This window comes from Branchiostoma floridae, chromosome 17, assembly GCF_000003815.2.
Source record: "Branchiostoma floridae strain S238N-H82 chromosome 17, Bfl_VNyyK, whole genome shotgun sequence".
Lineage (NCBI taxonomy): Eukaryota > Metazoa > Chordata > Leptocardii > Amphioxiformes > Branchiostomatidae > Branchiostoma > Branchiostoma floridae.
The window spans coordinates 606,778-633,790 of NC_049995.1; the positions used below are offsets into that span (position 1 = coordinate 606,778).

Below are 27,013 nucleotides of genomic sequence, written 5' to 3' on the forward strand. Positions count from 1 at the left end.
GGAATAGGTTTAGTGCAAAACGTGGTCCTTCTTAACTTTTGCATAAATAATGATATCGAGTTGGAATTAGCACACCTTTAATATCTCAAATCCCTCCTCTTACATTGACGATGCAATGTATATACAATGATCGCCGATAAGAAATGGTACTGAGATATTATGAACAAAACATTTTGGGGTCCGTTTGGACCCCACTCGGTCATCTTAGTCGCAAAAAAAGGTCGGGTGCTTGAGGGTTAAGTCCCTCTCAAGTATGTTGTTTTGCATATTGCTTGTTTGAAGACCTTTCCTTCTACTATAATTGTCGGCGCACAATCCGTCTTCTCCCGTCAACAAAGCTCTGAGTGAGCGCCACCATTTTGAATGCCGATTTTAATCATGTGACTATTGACTGGTTCGCATGATTAGACTGCATTTTAATTAGATTCGTACGTTTTTCAATAGTGATTTGGCCTTTTTAATGAAATTTAAGCAAATTCTCATGATCCCAAAATTGAATCAGTTCATCTAGTCATCATAACCCTATCTAGACCGGGCTTGTTTAGGCAAGTACTCGATGCAAGACCATAAATTTGCAGGTAGTAAAGTACTACTTAAATGTTTTTAGACATCGCAAATTGAGATATCGATATTGAATTTAAAGATGACCACACCCTTAGAAGCTTGTCAGGATATAAGTTCCTCTAGATCTGACCATTTTAAAACTATTTTAGGAAGCTGAAATTTCTTTACAGATTATACATGTCAAATTTTATGTTTGAACTCTCAATGGTTAATCTTTTACAGCCACTAGAATTGAGCGAGTTTTTCTATTACAGTTTTTTCAATGGCCAAATACGTACTTTGTTAAATAAAGGGTATACATGCAACTTTAAAGTTAACAAAAATAAGTCTCTTCTTGATATAAAGTCTGAGAAGACTCCTGTTGTCCATGGCAACCGCATCGACGTTCAAATGGCAGCATGCAGGAAATGATGTCATAATTTGGAATCCGCCATTTTGGTTGACAAGCTTGAATTTATCTTAAATAAACTTTGGGACTTTAGGTCCCCTCTCTCTGTCTAGATAGGGTTAAAGTAGTAATGACCTCGCAAAAAATACTTAGATTTATGTGATCACTGGGCTTATTTTACGTTTTTATTCATTCATTTATTTGCATCTGGCCCACGGCCCATGAAAGACACAGTATAAAGATTTAAAAAAAAACTACACCGTCAAATAGTTAACTGTTATTTACATAGTATCGCCAGAAGGTGCTATGGCGAAAGCCGTCCGATTGTACAAGCAGTTGGATTCTGTCATTGTCAGACGACAGCAAGCGTGTAACAAATGCATGGGGGACATTGCGGCGCCTTGCGTTAAACATGTCGGTCCAATTGTTTAGAAACAACTTGTGCTTGTATGCCTGCCGACCGAAAAGAGCCGTTTTAATGCGCTGTGGTATGCCACTCGTATGCCACAATGATAATGATGCTTTCTAAAAGTTTTTGCCTAGGAGGTGTTTGATAATTTTTATGGCTATGGCATTAGAAGCAATTGCGTCACCTAAGCGATATTTATAATTTTACTTACAGTTAAATTGTTAATAGTTATCAGAATACTGAAGAAAATTATGTTAAGGTGTTATTTTTAGATTTTGAATGTAAAACCTTTGAGTATCCAGGATTGCAAAGCTACTGGTCTTATCTTAGCAGTAGCTTAGAGCTCCCTAAACTTTGAAAATGTCCCTTGACTGAACTAAACAATTGAACTCCTCTTGATGTATAGATCATGGCAAACAAGCTGAAGACACTGGTTCTTCTACTCCTGGTTTTTGATGGAAGGCACTCTTGGTTTATCCTTCCGGAGCCGGAGAGACGAGAAGTTCGGACAGATCTCTGCGATGAAAACTGTGCCTTACATGACTGTAGATGTAACGAGAGAGGACTTCGTGTTGTCCCTCAGAATCTGCCTACGACAGTCATAGAGTTACGTTTGCACAACAATTTTATCACAAGTTTGACTCAGTTTGACTTCTCAAAGTATATGTATCTAAAATTTTTGCATTTACAACACAATCAGATTTCCTCTCTCGCGGAGCAGACATTCTCAGGTCTGGCTCAGCTTGAATATTTGGATCTTTCACATAATATGTTACCACACATTCGGCCTGGTACATTTCGGGGTCTTACAATCCAAAGCATTAACCTTGAAAACAACAAGATAACTAAAGAAACATTAGCCCACGAAGCATTCTCAAATCTACCGAACCTCTCGGGATTGTATTTATCTTCTAACATCGTGACCGATATCCTACCATTTACATTCACAAATGTACCAAATCTCCGCAAGCTTATGCTAAACAAAAACCGAATTAATTACATCAAGTCCAGCAGGTTTATAGATCTACCGGAACTTAGGTCTTTGTGGCTGATCTCTAATCAAATACGTGCAGTTCAACTTGGGGCATTCTCTAACCTACCGAAAGTCGAAATTATACGGCTACAAGACAACCTCCTAACAACCATTCACCCAGGTGCATTTTCAAATGTCCCAAACCTTCGCGAAGTTGGACTGTCGCAAAACCCCTGGAATTGTGACTGTGAAATGGCAGAAATCAAGAAAACATTAACTAAGTTCCATCGTTCTTACCCTGCCCCAATAGTATTCAAGTCCCAAATCATTTGTCAACAACCTAGTAGCCACCGAGGAAAAAACCTCGATGATATTCCTAAAAATCTAATCTGTGAAAAACCAAAGATAGTGAGATTTGAAAACAAGAAAGGCGGCCCGCTTTTGCATGGAGAAACTCTCCATTTGGTCTGTGAAGCTTCAGGCTTACCTGAACCAGATATCACAATCACCCTTCCATCTGGGCATACTCCTGATCCTACGTTTACTATTAAGCCAGGAGGGAGAAACATTATTACCGTGACTAAATCAGGTGTTACTGCGGTAGATGCTGGTCAGTACATCTGTATTGCAACCAACGCAGGTGGCTCTACATCTAGCAAACTGTATGTTGATGTTGTACCTGAAAAACCAAAGATTGTGAGATTTGAAAACCAACAAAGCCGCGCACTGGTACAGGGAGAAACCCTCCATTTAATCTGTGAAGCTTCAGGCTTACCTAAACCAGATATCAAAATCACACTTCCATCTGGGCTCACTCCTACGCCTACTGTTAAGTCAGGAGGGAGAAATATTGTTACCATGACCAAATCAGATGTTACTGCAGTAGATGCTGGTCAGTACATCTGTATTGCAACCAACCCAGGTGGCTCTGCATCTTGCAAACTGTATGTTGAGGTAGAAACCCTAACATCGGCTATGCCAGGCGTATCCACTGGCACAACGGAGATATCTGAAGTCACAACTCCAACACCCACCATACAGGTTGATAGTACGACGTTACAAAAACCAACGATTGTGAGGTTTAAGATTAACTGTAACACAGAAGTACAGGGGGAGACCCCATATTTGGTCTGTGAAGCTTTAGGTATACTTCCTCCAAATATCATTATCACTCTCCCATCTGGACTGAATGCAACTAGTGGGAGTGTGATGATGGGAGTGAATGGTACCATCACCATAACTAACGTCAGTGCAGCAGATGTCGGTCTGTACACGTGCATTGCGTCAAACCATGCCGGCTCGGCGTCGGCCACAGTGTTGGTAGATGACCAATCCTACGCGTCTGTTTTGCCCACTTTTAATACTTATTTTCCAGTGTCTAAAGCCCCACCAATCGGTAACACCCTACCATTTGTTTCGCCCCCTTCTAATGTTCCACATCCAGTGTCAACAGCTCATCCGCTCCGCAATTCAGAAGTCCGCCCCTCAAACTTGCCCTTCGCTGTTGGTTTGGGTACATTTCTCGGAGTTTTGTTGATATCCGGTCTTTTGATTGCATTTTGCTGGAAACAAAAGCCCCCAAATGACCCTGTTTCCTTAGCACCGACTATTTTCCCTCCCAATACAGACGGCATGGTGAACAGTTCTAACAATGACTCAGGCACTGCAGGTCAAAACGAAGACCTAAACATGCCTGAAAATGTATATGAGAACCCAGACTCTGACATGGACATTACTTCCTGTGAGGCAACCAGTGGTAACGATGGCCCTGAAGACCAATTCGTTCATACTGGGGGTCCAAATCTGAAATCACGTTTGGCACCCGATTCCAAGTTAGTCCACAATACCTTGATAGTTCATGAACTAGTAAACGTCGTGTATGGGAAGGATGTACATGAGAAGCCAGACTCTGCCATGGGCATTAAATCCTGTGTGGCAGCCGGTGGTAACGATGACCCTGGAGACCAATTCGATGCTGGAGGTCCAAAACTGAAATCGGGTTTGCCCCCTAAGTCCAAATTGGTCCACAATCCGTTGACAGTCCATGAACTAGTAAACGTCGTGTATGGGAAGGATGTATGTGAGGCTGGGCATAAAGAGGAAGCGTTAGCTGCTACCTCTCATTCCATTCATGGGGAAAACGAAAAAGAAGTTGCTGAAGGAGAAGAATATGCTACCCCTCATTACGATGATAAGAGTGTCTTTGATAAGAAGTCATCAGTAGGGGGTACCTCTCGTGTCATCTATGATAGTACCAATGGGCAAGAATCAGGTTCAAATGCTTCTTCGCAGGTTGTTTATCACAGTGAAGAAGGCAGTGCAGTGTCTGTTGCATCTCCATCCATTTACAAGCATGACAAGGAGAAACATGAAGCGCCGAATTGTCGAAAACTTTATAAAAATGACGATCAGAAAACTGCAGTTTCTGTTCCCAGATTTATGTATGAGAATAATGAATAAGGACAAACCTACCATTGGAAGCTAAAATGGTGCTCCGAATTTTGAATGAGTATCATGATATGAACAAGTCAACCCTTGGAAAACATGAAAATGTAATTTGAAGTATTGGAAGCATTTTCTCAAATATATAGTCCAGTTCCTTGCCCTGGACTAGAGCACGTGCTCCCACTGTAACCTGTTCAGTAGTATAAGCACTAAACCCCATAACTACCCACAGTCATGAAAAACCTGGACTATCTCAGGAACAATGGCCGTGACCGATCTGACAGAAGACTACGTATTTTCCAGTTATCTTTTCCATATAAACATAAGCTATCCACGGGGATAACCAAAAAACATGTAAAGAAAGTTACTTAATCTAAAGGAGGTTGCGATCATATAGGATCTCTCATTCTCGTACGCAGTACTTTACACTTGACATTTAGTACTACACAGCACGACCCGAACTGTAGCTGACATATACTGTAGCAGACTACACTTTAAAGACAGCCAGCATCAGCGATATAAAGTTATTTGAACTGAAAACATATTCTAGTTGGGATTGATTGTGAATTATTCACCATTTTCCACAGCAAAGCGAGTCATCAGGCCGTTGTCCCTAGTCCGTACATTGCACAATTGGTCAAATTATGTCAGTTTCTCTGCTATCATGTAGGCGCCCTGCTAAACTGATTGTCAGTGAATGTAAAGTGGACGCGAACGTTGTAGAGTACGACAGGCAAAGCGCTGCAGTTTTTAAGAAAAAAAATGTTAATTGGGCCTTATATGCTGTGTAGGAAATCGAAGAGTTTGATAAAAATTGTCTGCAGGTGTCAAACAAGGTTAACTTGAAATATCCAAAAACGTGCGAGACTAAAAACTTTTGACGTTAGATGCTTTTAGTCTGTTTATGCCAGGGCCACATTTCAAAATCCATGACCTGGCCAGGGAACATTGGGAACAAAGGACAACAAAAACGCTTTTACCTTAAAAGTTGAGGAGTATAAATTTTACATTATTATATTATTATCAAGTACATTCCATGTTAGAAAAAAGACGTACAAGCGTTATGCTACGGTCACTTTTCAAAAATAGTTTGTTTTTTTTTCAGACAAGAAAACACACAGAACGTAATGAACTAGTGATTAGTTATATCATGAGCTATATCATGAGTTGAGTTAGTTGTCTTTACATTGTCTTTAAATAAATATATGGATAATGTTTAATTGAATGTTTTTCATAAGCAGCAAGATTTTAATTCTTTTTCTGTTATCTTTTAATTTCCAACTTGTATTTGATAACCTGTCTTAACTGGGCCTATGAGGGGGAAATAGCATGTATTTAATTGAATGGTTTACGTTATCCAGATTTATAATGATTGGTCTGGTCATTATATGTTATAACCAGTGTCTTAAAAGTGATGATGAAGGCATTGATTAAATCTAAAATATTTCAACAGCACATGGATGTTTGTGCTATTGTATGCACCTCTTCAATTATGTAAGCAGAAAACAGAGGTACATTTTAGCATGTTACTCAATGTTTTCTTTCTTTATTTAATTGCTATGTGTTTTAGAAATTATAAATGTTTTATTGTTTAACTAAGTGATCATTAAGGCAGTCGGACTATTTCATGAATTCAAAGCAATTACTGTGTACTTAGTGTACTTGCACAAGTATACATGGACACAATATCAGCAAGTTCTGTTCTAGATCCTTAAACAACTTTTTGCGACTTAAATGACCATAAAATGTCTTGTTCAATAAAACCTCCTTCCAATTCTTATCGGTTAACTTTGTATTACGTTGTTTCAACGATTTCACAGGAATATTTTGACATGTTAAGGAGTAAATACTTACAAGTCTTTATATTAATTCATGATAAGAATTGTTAGCAAAATGTGAAATTTATCATGTTTTGTGCTAACATAGCAATGGAATACTGACAGGAATTAAAAAGGCCATTTTTATTGCAAACAATAAGGTATTTAAAGATATATGTATAAGGTATTTTTTTAAATATATTTGTTTTCGTACTTCAATTAAATCATTGTAATTTCTATTATCAACAAGCATAATTTTTGCTAATTTAATGAAGTGAAGATAAAGATCTTATTTGGTGAAGACTTCTTTGTAAAATGTTATGATAATTAGAGTACTGCAATAGTTTTATTTACTGTCTCAGACAAATAATGTTAGACTTAAAAGCTGTTGTTTAATTGAAATCTTCGGTGAAGATGACAAAAGCTTCTTTGTAAAATGTTATGATGATTAGAGTACTGCAATAGTTGTGCTCAGACAATGACATTTTGTTTCCATACTGTAACAGAACGAGTCACACCCATTTTTGTGAGTTAATATATAACTGGTTATTACGGCTATTTCTGGATAAAAAAAAAACAATGTTAACGTTGGGACTTTCAACAAATTCTCTACTGCTGCCTTACAGATATGCATATTACAAAGCCTATATGAGCATGCAAAATAAAAACGCAATTAAAACCATTAAAATGTATGAGAAAGGAATAAGCAGGGATCAAATATTTTGTATTTTAATTTCTATATATTATTTAAGATTAATTAGGACTTAAATGATTTTTTACCCTTACCTCTTTCCTTATGACCTGTATGGCGTATGTTACATTGTGTATTCTCTTTTTAATTCGCAAATTTATATATATATATTTTCTTTGCTCAGTGAATAACCGTTCTTACTATTTCAATAAATCAATCGTGACGTACTATCAGACTGAGTGTTTCTGCTTCCGCTTTCTGTCTTGGCTACAAAAAGTTACTAATACATATGCAAAAGTCCTACCGCACTACCAACAAACATTTCTCACAGAGGTACGAATGTGCGCACATATATGTACATACACATACAGACGGACATACACACACATGAATGATTTTACTGAACAACACACTTTTAGTTTTCGTTGTTCGCTTTTCTTTTCCTAGCACACAATTAGGCAAATAAACACCAACACAATGTTAAGAACGACAACTACAATTTTATTTCAACACAGTTGAAATGACATGATGTCCATGCAGCGATGGTATAAAAACATTTGTTGACAAAAGACGCGCCTTAGGCAGCAGTAAATTTGTGCTGCTATCATCCATTGTATAAAGTCGATGGTAAACATTTCTGGTGTTCTATATTTTCCTTAGTCATTTTTCATTGTCTGGTAAAAGATATCAGTTAGAGGGCATCAGTATTAAAACGGTTTACATCAAGTCGAACTAAGTTGATAAATTGTATAACCTTCCGTAGCGTAACTGAGCAAAATCAAAATCTTTACAAGGATGATTTGGTGGAATACATGATTTAGCTTGATGGAATACATTATTTTAGCCCTTTTATGTCTAAACTTTTACCAATTTTACACTGACAAGATGAAATCAAATCACTTTCGTCTCAAGTCTATGTAGCTGACGTTCTTCTATTCTTCTAATCTAGCTACATAAAATCAAATTTAATTGATGGCATTTGAGCTCTATGAAGTACCGTTTGTTTACTTTCATCAGATATCAGTTAAAACGTTTGACGGTTTGTTCTTGAATTGAGCAAGTAGCAAAAAAAGTGTTGCGAGGGTATAAAGGGTAAAACAATGATAGGCATACAAGATTTCTATACATTTTAGTGCATGAAGTATAATGAGCAGGGTAAAGGCTTAATTAAGAGGCTATAATGTATTGTTTTTATATTATCTCATAACAAAAGACTTTAGGGTTCCCTACCTTTTGGTGTTATAGTTACCCTGCAGTATCTAAAACCCCTTCCTTCTTTGATAAATCATCATTTCTATACTCACATTAGATAAGAGATTTTTGAGGATGCCATCAATAAAATTAACTTTATGCAGCATCACAGCCACCAAAGCTACAGCAATATGTCTCATGCCTAGTCTTGTCTCCTTCTCTTTTCTACAAAGTTGCAATTTTTGCTGGCAAGTCTACGCTTTACTGATACACCTGGCACACCTTGAACTGAACTGAACCATGTACATCTAAAAGGAACAACACTGCATGAAAAGCCGAATTTGCGGGGTGGAAAACGTGTTTCACGTGCCTGCAGATTTGTGTTTTCCGAGACACCTGCACACCTGTCTCCTGCGCAGCCTGCACACCTTGCAAAAACAAAACAAACAAACTAAGGCATCATTTTCTGTTGGTCCTAATCATATCAGCGAGACTGATCATAATTAAACAATATTTTCAATCTTTTTCAGTTTATTCTTGTTTATCAACCTGTCTTGATAGTTGGATCGGAAAAGGTTTACACAACGTACCTGAAAATTTAAATGTTTTAGGACATTTCTGAACATCTTAGTTTGACAGGCATACCAACCTACTTTAGGGACCAAGGTAGTCTCTCTGTGTTTTGTTTTTTTTTAGATTAGAATGCATCTTGCAATATTGATAGGCCAGTAAGATTGATTAAATCGATTAATCACTTTAATTGATGATCTGTGAAACTATTGAAATGAACATAATAATTTTCTTTTTGCACAACCATTTTTTCTTACCTGGTTGTGCAAAAGAAAACTCTATGTCCTATGATCTACCAACCTGATGAAATTTTGTTCGGACATTGACATGGAGTTGCGACGTTTTTTTATTCAATGCCTGTGCATCGAAATTAAGTTAATAGTGAATCATAAGAACTGGGATTGCAATTTTGACAGGCAGTTTTTTTTTCAAAGTTTGATGACACAAAGCGACTAGACTGGTTGTTTTATGAAAAAATTGGGTTGTTCTCTCTTAACCTCAGTGATTTGTTCAGGATCGGAAGAAAATGATAGGTTGGCTAAACAAGTAAGACAAAAATAAGGTTTTATAAGAGAAAGCAATTGCCATTACTTGTAACATAAGGTACTGAACCAAAGCTTCTTCAAATTCTCATGATCTATAATTTATAATACCATACAAGTACATTTTGTTCTGCATTGACAAGTTGGTCATAAAGCGACCCCGTACTTTTGGTACATACAGCTGTAAGTGCGCAGCAGGTCTGTTGAAACTTAAAATGAATATTTTAGATAAAGAATTATTTACTCTACAAATCGTAATGCCAAAAGACTAAATTCTCTGAAACATTTCATATCTTTCATGCAAGTATACCAAAAGGTTATAGTCTGTTCCAGAGATAAGCTCAAGTCATGCTTGGATGCAAAAATTAAAGTTGGACCAAAATGTGAGTCAAAGCTATTATTGGATATTCTGTAACATCTATATCGCATGCAATAATTACTTTTTGCCCGACTTCCCTGCTCTTTACATATGTTACCCACCAGGGCGGGATCGTAGTTATATGCAGCTCTTACAAAAAAGTGCTTTTAGCATATTTAGGCAAATGTTATGCTATACACCGGCAAATGTTGATAAATGTGATATTTGTTAAATTGCAGGATGTTTTCGGCCCTTTGGGGCGTTTCTGCGCTTTCTACGAACTTTGCCATTTAGAATCGAAAATTGTTCAATGACTTTTCTTTTTAATTCTTAACATCTCTACTAAGTGTATTTCACCTTATAAATTAAAAAAAAAGTTTTGAAAAAGTGCAATTGGTAATGCATTTGACCCTATAATTTCGCTTAAAACCTATCTTTTAGGCCCTTTTGAGCGTTTCTGCGCTTACTACGAACTTTGCCATTAAAAATCGAAAATTGTCTAAAGATCTACTACTTTTTAAGATGTTTACTTTCATGCTTACACATTTCAACACCGATTCGTAAAAAAAGATGCAAATCTTGATTTTGATTAGCGCTTAAAAGTTATGCAAAGTTAAATAACGTAACCTATGCATGGCAGGGCTAGAAATTTTGCGAGATAAGCCAAATATTACTTGTTTTAAAAAATACACGTTATAAGGCCTGGTCATGCTCTTGTTGTGTGAGAGCTATTACCTATGATGGTAACGTTAGATAGAAGCAACTTGCTTTGGTGCAAGTTTAGTCTGATCATGCCTTGTAGAACCATGTTTGAAAACGATTGATTTTGATATAGCAGTGTGCCTGGGTTTTTTTTTTTTGCGATACTAAGATAGTTATATATTCATGAGAAAAGATATTCTAAAGGTAAAAATTAATAAAAAAAACACCTGGAAATTTGTTAGCTCTCCCCTTACATGGTATTTCCATTTTATACCAAATATGTAAACTACAAATGTCATTTGTTCTATACCCAAAGCGATATCTAATCTAAATTTATTACCGACAGTTTGTAGCCACATAATAAATGTACACTAAATCTAGGTTTTGCTTTTGCTGACAAATTTAAAATGTAGCGCATTATGCCTTTAGTATTGCTTTCAGTGGCAATAAATTAATGTGCCAAAAGGAACACATTTAAGCCTCAAATTAACAAACGTAAAGGTTTGTTTTCATTAATTATATTTCAGCCATACCATAAGTAATAAATCAAAATACGTTTCTGGACTTTGGTGATTATGTCAAAGTCCTATTTTAGTGGAAATGTTTTTTACTGCTCCACTTTACATAGGGGTACCATAGTCCATTCTTGCACGGACGTCTTTTTTTGCAGATTCAGTTTTTGATGGGTGATGATTCAAAATTCCATTTTTAGCGGAAGTGCTTTTGGACTGGTCTATTCATACCTTTTCATGCACGGGGGACCTTTTTTGCTAAATTCATTATTGGATTCGGTTTCATATTCTGAAGGCCAAGTTTTCAGTGGGAGTATTTCTGGACTGATGTATTGTGCAAATCCACATAGGGTGCACAGGTGTCCATTTCTTTACGTGGGAAATTTTTAAGATTCATTTTTGGGTTTAACCGCCATTAGTAAAAGTTATTTTTCAAATGGGTAATTTTGGAACAGTATAATGTTGCATGGTGATGAGGGAGATGGCTGAAATATGCTGTATTTGCTCTGAAGGAAATGTCGACCTTTCCAGTTGAATCTATATCTTTAATACTAACTTTCATAAACTTCTACATGTAGCATAGTTTAAAGTATACCAAAATTGTGAAAAAGTGAAAAGCAAATTTCCGAAATTTTTTTTTGATGACGTAGAGTTTTCTGTAGTCCTTGTTCGCTGCATCCTTGATGACTGCTGTATCCGTAAGGCTTATCCCCTTATCTCTATGCCGCCATCTAAGTCATCTGTAAATAAATAAAAGAATGATTTGTCAAAGGTTAATACACTAATACAATGCTCACAGGCTAATCTTTATGTGTGTATGGTAATAACGGTAACAATACTTGATTTTTGCATTTTGTGACGTTTGAGGAAGAAAATCGGACGCAATCGATAGATTTGCAATGAGATAGAAAACAGAATTAATGCAACATTTGCAAGCAAATACAGAATGTTAACCTTGTCTAGCCTGACATATCTACCTAGAAGGGTAAACTGATTTTGTTGAAGATGTTGACACATGATAAGCCAACAAGGAATTTTAAGCATTTTTTTATTTGTATGTATCTTAAATGAAAACGACGTCCCATTTTGTTACAATTGGCGTTTCTATAATATTATCATTATCTCATCTCAGTCCCAAAGCTAGACAGCCGTAGGGGCAGTCTGTCTGTCCACAACTGTTCTCCCCTTTTGTGTTAAGATTGCTACTTTTTGAAACCCTTTTTTTGCCCAAATGCCCAATGAATGCCTAATGAATTTCGAGTTATTCCAAGGCTTACTTTCGGAGCTATTCATGCTTTTTTATTTGCGCGCGAAAAAAAGGAACTGGGAAAAAACAAAATGTTGCTCTTACGTCTTTCATTCATGACTTCTTTATCCTTCCGCATAAGGGCTTGTAGTTTTCTGAATTTACCCGACACCTAAACATTATACGGTGTAGCCTTTTTATTTGATGTATTCGGCTTTATAGAACTGAACTTATTATCTGATATAGGAGGAAATACTCGAAGAGGCCCCCATATGATCTACAGGGCCCAAATAGGCTGTAGGACCAGTGGATGAGAGGGTGGAGAAGGAAGTGCACTCCTCTTTCATCTTAAATAAAACCCAATTGCAGGCCAGGCAGACGGGTCGCCTTAAACCCACCCTGTCTGCCTACCATTGTCTTCAGAGACAGACGGATGCCAAAACAAAAAGATAGAAACTCAGGGTGCATCTTAGATCTCGGATTAATTGCAGGCATAGGATAAGGCAGGGGTCCTGGAAAAGTTCCCAGATTAGTTAAGGCCCGAGATAAATGTTTGGATAAGCTGTAAGCTCGGGAAAAAAAAGCTCCGAGCTTTCTATGGCATCATATTTGTGTGTAAGAATATCTATCAAATATAAACCTAACAAAAGAAATCCGCTTTAAACGTCATTTTGGATAGACGACAGGATGTATTAGATCATTTTTTGTATTTCAATATCTTGTATTTCAATATATTGCCTTCCCCTGCTCCATCCGGGCCCTGCTGACCGTACATACTGTAAAGATATGGTCTATACACGCTCTCGCTCTTCGGAAACCGTTCTGTAGGTTTGAGCTCTCTAAGTACTGGATAAGTCTATTGTTAAGCACACACGAATAAAGTTTATATACCGTACTCATTAGGCTTATGCCACGGTAGTTTAACGGGACTGTCGGATCTTTTTTTGAAGACTTTGGGATTGGCTTGATAATGGATTTGTACCACACAAATAGTGAAAACCACACAAAAAATCCCTCCAAAAAACTTCCACTCCTCTCTTAATAAATGATTGTTTCTAAATAACTAGATGTTCCTCTCCCAAGTATCATTAAAACCATGTACCGGAGCCACCGCGTAGGACAGATTGGACCTAGATATTCACAGAGTTGAAAAATTCGGCTTTCCGTGGTTCCTGTAACCTCCTAGGACACCCTCTTATCTTTTATGTTTAATCTTATTAATAATCTTCGGTCTGTAAAAAAACATAGCCCATTTTAAGCAATCTAAGTAATTTGACGGCCTCCCTCAGTAACATTGACTGACATGCGGCGAGGATGATGATGAGCTATCAGCCATGATCTTATTTCCGAGGGTCTCTGAGGGGGTCCCGGAAAGCCATAAAGAAAAATAAACAGGGGCGTCTTGATTATACAGATGTGCATAATTCCACATACCTATCAAACATGCAGAGTACGAGCCGATCTGGCCAACCCCAACCCCCCGCATCCCCACCAAACGTTAATAGCTCTTAACATTTCTGTGACAAAATAACGTATTGTGCATAGCATACATAACGAGATAAACGCTTTATGATCATAAATCCAGTGTATGTTTTGCGGTCCATTGCATGGTAGATCAAGGACAACAACATTGTGGCCAGCTAATACCCGCTTCCTTCATATGGAATTTGAGAGAGAGAGAGAGAACTGGTGTATGGATTTCTATGGATTAAGCAATCACGTAATATAAAGTGAATGCCTACCAGAAAATACATGGACTTCGCACAAGGATAGAACTCGCCCACGTCCGGGTGCCCGGATGGCCACAAAACGTCCTTGCATGTCAGCACAAGGGACGTTCATGGATATGGATTCCTCAGTGCCTCTGATGTATCGATGATCACCACCGCATTTGTGGTTACTGGCTACCACTTCGGACTCCCCAATGTGGATGTTGAAGGGGTTGATTCGGTCATCGTTATTAAAGATGACCACGCTGTAAAGATTGTAGACGGCGCAATGGTACTTATTCAGATTGTAAATACAAATGGCAACCACATGATATATGTGTAAACTTTGGTAGATTCACAGTTACCTTCACAGCTAATGATATCGTGACTTTCTCCTTTGCATCTATAACTGACACATCAACCTGGAATTCAGATCAGGAAAATGCAATATACATGCACTTTTTGATACTTCAAATTGTTTACGGCTGTTAAGTACACACACGCTCACAAAAACATATTTAGTTAAAACTGTCTATTTTACACACTCAAGGGATATGTTGGCTACGAAATAGACTGGATTCTTGACGCTTAATTCAATCAGGAAAATTATTTGAGGGACCGTTGGAGAAAAGAGATCGCAGTAGCCAGAGAGTCCTTATGCAGATGCAGTACATGTTTTGTGCGTTTGTGTTTGTGTTCTTGCATATTTACTATAATAAATGATAGGGGAACTTACTGTACATGGATATATACGTACTTTCTAATCTTATACGATCCTCCAAGATCCACAAACCAGGTGGGGTCATCCTCTTGGGTTGTTTTTGTACAGGATTCAGCATCCGGGTCCGTATCGATGTTCCCGTCTACAGCACGTTCGGCTACCTCACCAGAATCGGTGCTTGTTTGAGACACTTCCTTCCCTTCAGCTATGTTGACAGCTATAACAGGCGAAATAAGTAGTTTTTAAAAAGCTGGAATTTTGCCAAGGTTTGCGTGCGCATTTTTTTTTTCTAGTTATTTAATAGTATATGTTGAAGACAAGAACGCTACACCGCCGGGCAACGAGAAAACGTGCTCCAGGAAGTTACAGGCTATTTCCAACTTGAAATCAAAGTTCCGCGGCCGCTACACCTTTTTACCTGTTTACTAAGGTCAAAAACTATAATTTACTTTTCCTTTACCTTTGTGGAATCCATGGAACTTCACTTCAGACAGCCACGGTTGATAGCCACTGTATGTGCTTTTGACTATGAACAACCAATACTGCGCTGTTTCCTTAGAATAGGAGAATAGCATGAGATCTTGCGTTCCAGGTGTAATACCGGTACCATCTTTGATCGCATACCATTGCCATGGCATCTTCTTTTCCGACTTTAATAATTTAAAGCTTGTAACGTCATGGGTTTGGTCTCCTATGTTGTTTATAGCGATTTTGTCCAGTGTGATGGGCGCTCCGAGGTCGTAGACAATATACCAGTTGTTGTAATTTTGAGGCAGACCTCCAGGGTTCCAAAAGGTTCTCAGGTTCCCATCCAAGGTTTTTTGGGGATCAGATGCCACTCCGTTCCACACATGCGGGTTACCTTTCGACCCCACAATCCTAAACGAATCCCGTTTTAACCATCCTGGGGAAGAAGAAACAGAATCGTTACACAAGCTCTATCGAGACAGTAAAGCTATGATAACACAAAATAAAAGTGCTCCGCTTGGTTTCGTAGGTAATAATACGCTGCGCTGAATGAAATATGAGAAATACATCGGTCGGTAAATCTCGTTACATGCATATTTTTATAAACCTAGTAAATGTGGATAGACGTGGTACATTTGACTAGCTTTACCATGCGGGAAAATCTATGGTAAATTAGCACGTTCACCGACTAGTAATGCTGATAAATGTCATATCTAACTACTACTTTGCTTAAGAATACATAAACTTATGTTTGGGATCCAAATTTTCGTGCAAAGTTTGGAATGTAATTTTACGGCCGATTTATACCTTGAAATTGCTTAGAAATGTATTTTTCATCATTTTGGAGTTACACTTACGAAAGTCAGTACAGCCTTCGCAGGTGCAGTGAGCGGGGCTAGCCCCACACCATCCCAATGAGGAACAGCATGGCTCGACACCGGCTGGGTCACACTCTCCGGGATTTACTCCTGGTGCCGCGAATCCTTGACCACATTTCCGGTCATCCCTCCAATTAGCTAGAAAGAAAACAAACAATTATGGCTACAATCATACTATTTGAAATCTTTTGTGTAAGAGTTCACCAGCAAACCATGTATTTGCATTCAGTTTACAAGATTATTCAATTTGCACTTACGTATGCAGGTCATGCCATCCTCGTCAACTGCATGGTTGGGAGGGCACGCTGGAATGCATCGAATTTTCTCATCGTCAGTGCGCATGGCGAAGTATTGACATGTGCACGTCACGCCATTTTTAGCCGTTTTTAATCCGGTCGGGCATTCTGCCAGGCATTGAGTGGTTCCATCTCTCCGTCGATAAGCAACGTGCTTACACATGCGGCATTCGGTGTCGAGCTTCGATCCCGGGGACCTCGGGATACATCCTGTATTGTAAGAAAGATTTCGTTAAACCGCCGCTTTCCGTCAACAGAATAAGATTTTCTTGATGCCTTCAAAGAAATTCAGAAGGTGTCCTACACAATATTCTCAGAAAATCTCACCGTTACACTCTGGGTGGCAGTCTTCCATACACTTGCCATCCACCATGATAGTTCCACCCGTACATTCCATTTGTCCTGCGTTGCCCCCCTCAATGATTCTGGCGTCCATGATCTCTATGTTTTTTTCCCCGCTTCCAAAGGAGTAGAATTGAATACCTAATGGTTCAGCATCATCAGTGAATACCATGTAGATCAAGCCCTTCTCCTGTTAACAAAATGTAAGATATCATGAAATTGTGCAATTTGATAAAGTAGATGGTAGCCAAGTTTGTGCAATGCATGAGACAAAAGTTGGTTTAAAGTTAGTGTACGATTCCTCAAGCTCAATCCATATGCCTGTTACTTACTGAAGAATCTGAGCCGATGCCATATTTGATGTGGGTTTGTAGCCCGTCCATGTCCTCTTCAATGCAAATAAAGTATGGCTGAAACAGCTTGGAGTCTCCCAGACTTCTAGCGCTTTTTGCTCCCTCGTATTTAACCAGTTTCATTCCCTGTGAGATATGTTTAAAACTGTATGTTTAAAAGTAATATGGATATTAGCAAGTGATTTACGGTTCACGTAAACTTCATGCATATTATTTCCTTGAATCGCTGTCCTAACCACAAATTTAAAAAAAAAACTTCGACTTGTTTTTACAAAAGAAAATCCTTATATTACCTTGTAGAGTGCGACACCTTGGAAACTGATCTGGAGATGGTACCAGGTGGTCTTGTCCCTCGGGATGGCGGAAAAGACAACAAAAATGTCCCCTTCCGATGCCGCAACAAAGTAGAGACACCTTCCGCCCTCCTCTGCAGGTTTGATCTGGTAGGAGTTGGACCACTTCACGTTGCAGGGCGCTTCAAGGATACTCGCTAAAGCCCCACTAGTTCAAATAGCAGAACAACATAAATCACCATTATTACGTTGACATTTTTTTATTGTATGCACAACCATAGATCACTACAAATCTGCACCTCAACCAAAATCGCTCACCGGACAATGTCCCACGGTACATCTGCCTGCATCTTGACCAAAACCCTACGGGACGATGTCCCACAGTACATTTAATTGAACCGCACCTTGACCAAAACCTCTCACGGGACAATGTACTTGGACTGCACCTTGATCAGAATCTCTCACCGGAAACGCCCCACAGTGAATTTACTTAGACTGCGCCATGACCAAAATCGCTCACCGGACAATGTCCCATTGTAAATCTACTTGAACTGCACCTTGACCTAAACCTCTCACCGGACAATGACCCACAGTAAATTTACTTGAGTTGTTGGACATTGACCAAAACCTCTCACGGGACAATGTAACCCATTAAATTTACATGGCCTGCACCATGATCAAAATCTCTCACCGGAAATGTCCCACAGTACATTTTCCTGGACCACACCTTGACCAAAATCTCTCGAGTGAAAATGACCGACAGTAAACTTACTTGGACCACACCTTGACCAAAACTTCTCAGGCGATAGTGTCCTAAAGTAAACTTATTTGGACAGCACCTTGAGCAAAATCTCTCACCGGACAATTTGGGCTGCACCTTGGCCAAAATCGCCCCGGACAATGTCCCACGGTAATTCTTCTTGGAACTGCACATTGACCAAAACCTCTAAAGGGACAATGTCCCACAGTAAATTTACTTGGACCGCACCTTGAGAAAAATCTCTCACGGGACAAAGTCCTCCAGTAAAGTTACTTGGACCGCACCTTGCCCAAAACCTCTCACGGGACAATGTCCTCCAGTAAAGTTACTTGGACTGCACCTTGCCCAAAACCTCTCACGGGATAAAGTCCTCCAGTAAAGTTACTTGGACTGCACCTTCCCCAAAACCTCTCACGGGATAAAGTCCTCCAGTAAAGTTACTTGGACTGCACCTTGCCCAAAAACTCTCACGGGATAAAGTCCTCCAGTAAAGTTACTTGGACTGCATTTTGACCAAACCCTCTCACGGGACAACTTCCCACTGTAAATTAACGTGGACTGCAATTTGACCAAAACATATCACGGGACAATGTCCCAAAGAAAATTCATTTCGACTGCACCTTGACAAAACCTCTCACCGGACAATGTCCCACAATAAATTTACTTCGATCACACTTTGACCAAAACCTTTCACGGGACAACCACGTAGCTCAAATGGTTCAGAAGTGCAACAAAAGTTTGGCACGTGTGTGTAAAGGGTTAGTGATTTATTTCAGCAAATAATATCCGTATAAGTTATTTCAATTATATATAAGTTTTTTCTTTGATCTACATTGCTTTTTGTTCCTCTTGATGGCGTTTTCAAGACCTATCCATCGCATGATTATTATCACGTCGTGTTTAAATGCATCGCATAAAGGCACTTTACCTGTTGCTCTGGGAGTGCTCTAACGGACTGATGTACTCAGCTCTGGCCACAATTGCGTTAACTATGTTGCGAGGGAACTTGTCCAAGTACTGTTAAAAATTAGACCAAAAACATTTTGGTGTCAGTTATCAAAGCACATTATCATAATTTATACAGAAAATAATATCAAAATTGATAGAATAAACAACCTTTTGCTCTAAAAAGCTACCATACTCCGCTTAATTTAAAAGTATATTTGCGTTATCTAATTCTAAAAAAAGGTAATGCCAACTCTACAACAATGCTGATATCATAATCATATGCATCAGTGCAGGCTAGTTCTTTATTTCAACATGTTGTCATAGTTAAGACATATGTGAAGACTACAGAAATAGAAGTTTAGTTCAACAATATAAAGCGTAAAGAAAAGGAGACTAATCTATTGAAATCATGATTAATTTCAGCAGTCAGTACCTTCATGGAAGCTTTCAAATCGTCTACCGTGACGTAAAACTTGCCAGTTCTTTCATGGTACGTCATCACGAAACCAAAGCAGGATACCTGTATTTGCAAGTGTGCAAAATTTGAAACGTACGACAAACGTACAACTTAATAACATACCTCTTACATGTGCTAAACTGACAAATCATGAAATATTGATTGTCCAAATAGAATTAAGATCCTTATTTGCATCCAATGGCTTACAAGCGTTTCCTTTTCTGTTCAAAAGGAATATCTCTCAAAAGTATGAACGTCTTATCTTGACAAATAATTTTCGTTGTTTCTAGTTTAACCCTATCCAGACTGGGGGGGGGGTGCTAAAAGTGCCTGCGCCAACATTGACCTCCCATAGCTCCCAAACGGCTTGAGCTAGAACAACCAAACTTGGTGAGTTTTCCTAAAATATTAGAGGCAACAATTTAAAAAAAATGAATAAGTTTAGAACTTTTTCTTGTTGCCATGGCAACGGGTTCTGAAAGGCAGATTTTATAAAAATCACTAATTTTTGTTTAAACAATGGAATTTCCTTGCTAAACTAAACTTCTTTTCATATATCTTTAATATCTAACACATCTAAGTTAAACATTTATGATTAAATATTCCTATTGCTAATGAGATGGCGTAATTGGTCAAAATCCAAGATGGCCGACAATATCATGACATAACAAGCTTATTTTCATTCAGATTTCATCACTACATGGTATTTTCTTACAGAAAACATTCATGTGAACGTTTTTAATCCATTTCAATGGGGTTTTAGCGTTATATGTTGAAAAAAATGTATCTTGAAAAATTTAAGGTTCATAATCTAAGATGACGGATAGCTAAACTACAGATGACGTTATTCTATGACGTCATTTCGACGTCGCTGCGTCGGCTTTTGACAACAAAAGTCTTATGACACTCAAATATTAATAAAAAATCTTTATTGGTAACGTTTTGAGTGAGATATTTAAGTATTATGGGAATTCCCCGTTTTAGCCAAAAATATCAATTAAGTCATAATGATATAAAATTTTCAGGAATTTTAAAACTCCATGAGCACCCCCCTCCCGCTGCAAATTTGGTGCTCGGCAAGTAAGCCGTTTTGAAAATACGAAGGGGGTCCCCCCCCCCCCCAGGCCAGGGAAGGCCCAAAAAGCCCAGTCTGGATAGGGTTAATATACAAAAATGAAAATGTGCTAATTCATTGTGTACTACGTTTCACCTTCATTTAACTTCCATGCGGGATAAAATTAATTGTGGTTTGATAGTATTTTTTTACAAAAATAACCACAAAGACAGAAAGAAGAATTCAACTTAACTGTTAATGGTATAAATTCAAATTAATTACCTTCATCTTATTAGTGTCACTACTCCCGCCGTTGGTATGACTGTTGTATACGTGAAGAGACTCCCCAGGGGCGTGGCAGTTCCACCTGTGGTGAAAGGTGACCATGTTTGTCATGTAGCTCCTGTTATCATTTGTTGGGGGTAACAGGTTGTTTCACAGCAATGTCAGTTTTCAAACGTCAGTTCGCAAAAAGGCAAGTCGTTTCGCAAAAAGGCACAAGTCGTTTCGCTACAAGGTACAAATTGCTCCGCAACATTTAAATGTTAATAATCTTGATAGCCTAATTGTTTTAGAAATCGTATTCCTAACATAATTATACTCCTACCGCGTTGAACTTTTACCGGATGCGAAACAAATCCCCGACAACATTCAATTGAAATCTGTAATGGTTTAAGCAATACCTGTTCTCTGAATAAACCACATAGGCCTCGGTATTCTTCTTGATATCGCTGTTGATATCTTTCTGAAGGTCGAAGAAGATCTGGAATTCGGGCGGGGAAAAAGAACTAATAAATGGCGCAAACTTCCGAATCTGATAACTAACCATCTACAAAGCAAATGTGCAGTTCTCTGTACATTCTATTTTCTATGTCAGTCTAAAGCTCTAAGTTAAGATACACAGGGGATTATTTGTGTTGGACAGTCAGGTACAAAATAAGAAGAAATGCAAATGATAAGTCCAGTATCTAATGAAATCCTTACTTGCAATTAAAGTGAGATTTACTCGTTCAGGTGACGGTTCGGATTTTGTTTTGACCCTATGACGATGTAGTATGGGACAATAAGACGCCAAGCATAGGTTTTCTCCATAGATTTGGCTTCAGTTTTCTTAAACGTTTCTGGTGGGGTAGATTCTGTCATCCCCCGAATACATTCTACTTCTTGATGTTAATGCACGACAGCGTTAACGCGGTTTCGTCGCCTGATTACCCAGATCGTATCTTTATCGGAGATTGTGCAAAACGTATCGCAACAACTTTCTTCCTTTTCACACATTACCCTCAATATTGGGCTTTCTTGTTATATGAATCACTATCCCAGAAAACCCTTTTTTGTGTAACGCCATGAAAGGCATGTCCATAAATTATCAGTCTCTTTGAAACTAAGTGAAAGTGAACATTTAATTTTAATGATGTTTTAGAAAAAAAAACTGAGTCAAAATGTCAACTGAGCCGGTCAATGAGTCAGTGACAAGGCACACTTTCCATTGGAAACATTTAATTGTCCGGAAAACGATGTTTAGAACAGCGCTAGCACCTTTCTTAGAAAGACAGAATATTCTTGATCCAAACCTTATATGTGTCTCCGTTGATCAGATCCAGCCATGATGGGTGTGCAACTCCAGTATCTCCTCCCTTCACGGTTAGGGCTTCAGTCTGACATCCGGGATTCCCTCCCTTTAGATGGAAGTCTGTCGTGGGGATTGGACCCTGTAAAGGTAGCAAACATCTAAGGCTAGAAAGGCATCAGGAGCAGAAAACAGCAAACTTTACTCCAGGGCTGACGGCACAGTTGAGTTGCGTGGTAGAAGCACAAAATGGGAAGTTTTACGATTGTAGTTCCTACATAAAACCTTTGAAAATCCTTCTTTTCCTTGGAAATGTTTGCCCAATACTGAGGGTTTTTTTCGTTAGTGACAGATAGAGTGTGATTTTATTATTTTGGTTAAAATTTGTTCTGTTCACCCATTTAGTTGGTGCAGGTTTGATTGACTTGTTGGGTTCCGCGTAGGTATACAAGAGGAAAGTTAGGGTCAACTGTAAGGTCTGTTTACTTGAATCAGCCGTGACGAGAATTTGGGTGTCAACCACCTCAAATTCTCGTCACCATTTCTTTCAATGGTAAGCTAGTATACCCTTGTGACTTTCTGGTGAAGAAGAATTTTTGAGATTGAAATAAAGGTAAGTATTTTTACAATGACTTGTTTCAGGGCTTCTTATGCTGTGCGCCAATGGGAAGAATCAACTGTGGTGTCCGCCCTCCACCACCACCACCACATGCAATTATGGATGGCTCCTGATTTAAATTTTATAAGCATAAACCTCCTGTTAAAACCGACTCTTCCAATGGAATCCAATGGAATTTTTCGTAGACAAGTGAGGCCTACAATATAATAATCCGGATGCAAGTTTAATCTACACAAATCTGTTTCTGATCCTGCCAACATTTATGCTATTGGATAGGCAGTGGGCCCCCAGTCCCCTCACCATTCTTTAAAAAAAGAAAACTTTTTTTTGTTCTGACATTCATCAGCTTACAAACAGCCATGCCAGACCCAGCGGAATCATACCGATCTTAATAATTTGTAAGTTCTGCTTCACTACTGATCGCTACTTGTGGAATGTCATCCTCGGTCACCTTTGTTGTGATTTTAGCATAACGATTTGCAGCGGAAACGTCATCTCCATTTATACGCTACAGATTATCATAAATATTTCGAACACATAGTCCATACCTCTTCCATGTAAACAGCAATAGCCCTTTCCAGTGCAAGTCGCTTCTTGTCCATACTGAGTTGAAACTCTTCAATAGTTGCATCATCACAGTACCTAAGAACATCAAATTGAAATGAATCAATACTTGTGAATAATATTGCTTGCATCTTCTCACATGCAGTTGCCTTTTTAACCTATATATTCTGAATATGGAACAATACATGTTATACGAGTCGTCAAGCCAACGCGCGTTCAAACAAACGATCTCGACTTGGAGAAAAAAATACATAAGCTTAAAAATTTTCAAATTAACTCATGGTGATAAATGTTTGAGCAGACCTCTCGAAAACTCAGCATATGATATTTTCAGGCCAACACTTTATGATATTATGTGATTAATTGATTTATTAACTGAACAGAATGTGCTCAATGGTGCTATTGATTGATTGATGTGAAATATGTAATCTATTGTATTATAATTAGTAGACAAAACAATTTAATCTATGAAAGAGGGCCCCAGGAAGAGTAATCATTGGATATAGAATAATTCTTTTTACACAACCAGCAGGAACTTACAATACTTACGTTTCATAAGTTCCTGCAAGAAACATGACAAAATAGAAAGCCCGAAAAACAAAACGACTAAAAATGTTAAAATAACAGCCGGAGTCTAACCTCTGCTTGGAGAGTAAGAATTTAGTACTATTATGGTTGTGTTGGAAGAACTATTCTATATGAAAAAGAAGACCAAGTTTTATGCTTTTAAACAAACCCTGCACAGGAACTGCACCGTCCAGTTGGTCATTATCAGAACTTAACTGAAGTTAACTGCAATGATAAATGTACCCACGCCATGAGGATTTTATATTCGGTATTTAGACCTAGTTTACCTACGGAAAATTTTTGAATGGCTTCACAGCAATTCCATGATGAAGATTTTCTAAATGGAAAGTGTATTTGTTTCACTTTCGGAAAAGTCGTGGCTGTTGATTCATTTCGCTATGTATAGAAGCTCCAGTGAAAGAGTATGTTCTTCCATATGGACCTGGAGACATACTCAGTTATACTGGGCAAGCTCCGTTTCGGAATGGAATTAGTTCACAATATGTCACTTTTAGGGAGAAGTTACTTTTGAAAATCTTTATTTCGTGCAGGGGTGATTTGGAACATTCCAATGTTTTGTTCGGAAGGGTATGGGTATGAAATGTTGTATTGCGTTTCGTAGATAGGGGTATGTGTGAAATATGCTGTATTTGCTCTCGAGCAAATGCCGGCCTTTCAAGTTAGCTTTAATGTCGTCATCATTTCTAGTACACGCCTAATTGAATTACTAAGCCTAATTGAATTAGAGAGTACATGCCAAATGCTTTATTTCTTTAGTTCATACTGATGTAAACGTACCGTTTCTCATTCTTAGTTGTCTCATTTCCATTATTGTCTTCCACAAGAACTGGTACGTTATAGTACTTCCGTGCTGTTCCCTCTTCTGTCAGCAAGCTGTGGATTTACAATAATGAATATACATAAGAATAATCAATGGTTAATTCTTTTTCACTTGACCCCTGCAGCCTTAGAGTCCTACACATTTGGAATGGCGTGCAAGTCTTAAATATCACAAATGTGATGATATATGTACAATACTAACGCAAGTGCATGTGCAACAGTAAGGCTGCAATACAGTGTATTTGCTGACTTTGGTAACTTTTCCATCTGTTGATAATTTCCATGGCAAAAAAAATATTTTATGTCTGAAATCAGTCGAAAATTAATGAGCACCTCATCCCTACAATTTACTTGCCATGGCCTCAAGATATAAAACCTGCTCTCCCACGATCTATTCAGTGGCCATAGCCCAACATACCAAATGTTATCTTAAACGTCTGACCGTTTCCAAATCTTTTCCAGTTGCTGGAGTAGTTGCTATTTGGCGTACCACATTACCTGGATGTCTAACCGTCATTGATTTTTACATATCTACTCACTTCTTACTGAAGCAACCATCTGCAGCATCACTCATGTCGAAGGGGAACAGAAGTTTGAAGTTCAAGTTCAGCAGCTCTGACATGGTGCCCATGAACATTTGGATAGGCTTCGGGTATGACGGAATAGACTTCAGCCATTCGGTGAAGGTGTCCTTGAAGCTGGTGGTGTAGAAATCGGCGACGATGGACGCGACTTTTTGGTCACCTCCTTCTACCACTATATGGGTGCTGGCAGACTTGGATGACGAGCTTTAACAATTATGATCGGCAAAGTAGTTATATTATTATATTTAATATCGGTTCTACGTAAAAGGAAAAAAGTAAAGAAAAAAGAATTTAAGTAACTAGTGGCAAATCTATGATCTGGATGCGTCATTAGCAAAAATACAAGATATATCGAAATACGTACTAGTTTTTGGACATATTATACATACACATCTCAAAAAACATCTGCCAACTCACAGGCCTTCAGGCCTAGAGGCGTCAGGGTGGTGAGACATCTCAAAAACCCTGCAAGACCCGCAAGCTTGCTATTCCAAACTCACTACCAATTTTTAAAGCAAGAAATCAAACTCTTAAAGACACCAAAAGTTGCCTTACGCGCTCCCACTTTCTTCATTCCTCCCGTAGTGACCTCCCGCACTAAACATACCGCTATAAGACGCCTGGGCTGAGACAGAGAAAGACGTCAAACTTTCACTCTTGGCGGCTTCTTGAGTCTTGAACAGCCTGAATGAGCCGCCAAACTTTGCTGACTTGATAAAATGGGTTCCGTAGCGAATGATGAAATCCTCTGCAAAAGGCAAACGTTTTTATTTATTAGTAACGATGGACTCAAACGACAAAAAAACTGAGCAAACAACCATTGATAGATTATTTGGAGCGATGAGAACTATTTCAAAAAGGTTAAGCACTCACGTAGTTTAGCTTTTCCCAAGATAAAGTTCTTTGGAAGGGACAGGAATCCCTCAGGAATGACAGGCTCAGAGAATCAGGGGTTATTTCGTCCAGGAAGATTTCATACCTACAGGTAAAAAGGTTAGGAATAGAATTATAAATCTACGTTTTGTAAGAATTACTATTTGTAAAATTAGTTACATTATGTGTGTGTATCTAAAGATGTTGATTTATGTTTAAATAATGTTCACTCATCGAATAAGCAAACTGATAATGAATGAACACCAGTGCAATCAAAATGCAAATTTTGCAAGCAAAGAAGAAACACCTGATACCTGATGACATCCGTCTCGATGAGTGACATGAACATTTGTTTCTCGAATTTTGAAGACCCTCCCCATGCTGCGTTTACGGAAGCCTACAAAGGATGCCAGTAAAAGCAATGCTGCATTAATGCTGCATAGTAGAAAAATCATGAAGCAACTACGCCAATTTTCACAAATAATCATCAATTATCATGAAACCAAATATGACTACATTCAATCATTCAAGCAGCTTATTACATCGCATTTTACATTTAATCATGTTGATCATGTTCTTTTATAACCAAAAAAATAATGAATGGATATAAAAGTGAGTTAACAATATATATTAAACATCTTGAAATTGAAGTACTGTACCTGGAAGCCATATCCTGAAAAAGAGACCCCAGCTTTCTGCTGAAGGGAAT

At 38.3% G+C, this 27,013-nt stretch overlaps 2 protein-coding genes across 2 annotated transcripts in view; both read right to left on the reverse strand.

Annotated features, from left to right (window-relative positions):
- Nucleotides 1-27,013, reverse strand: part of LOC118404941 — a gene marked incomplete in the record, with an annotated part of 125,594 nt that extends 98,581 nt beyond the window's left edge. The window contains 13 exon segments of the mRNA XM_035804340.1: nucleotides 17,469-17,676; nucleotides 19,157-19,245; nucleotides 19,610-19,696; nucleotides 20,970-21,054; nucleotides 21,371-21,450; nucleotides 22,262-22,399; nucleotides 23,425-23,518; nucleotides 24,806-24,901; nucleotides 25,387-25,635; nucleotides 25,987-26,179; nucleotides 26,305-26,410; nucleotides 26,619-26,701; nucleotides 26,964-27,013. Of these exon segments, the coding sequence (XP_035660233.1) occupies nucleotides 17,469-17,676; nucleotides 19,157-19,245; nucleotides 19,610-19,696; nucleotides 20,970-21,054; nucleotides 21,371-21,450; nucleotides 22,262-22,399; nucleotides 23,425-23,518; nucleotides 24,806-24,901; nucleotides 25,387-25,635; nucleotides 25,987-26,036 (1,176 nt within the window).
- Nucleotides 26,293-27,013, reverse strand: part of LOC118404864 — a 36,562-nt gene continuing 35,841 nt past the window's right edge. Inside the window, exons 10-11 of the mRNA XM_035804244.1 lie at nucleotides 26,619-26,701; nucleotides 26,293-26,410 (exon numbers count right to left, since the gene is read on the reverse strand). Coding sequence (XP_035660137.1) covers nucleotides 26,293-26,410; nucleotides 26,619-26,701 — 201 coding nt within the window. The remainder of the gene's footprint in view (nucleotides 26,411-26,618; nucleotides 26,702-27,013) is intronic.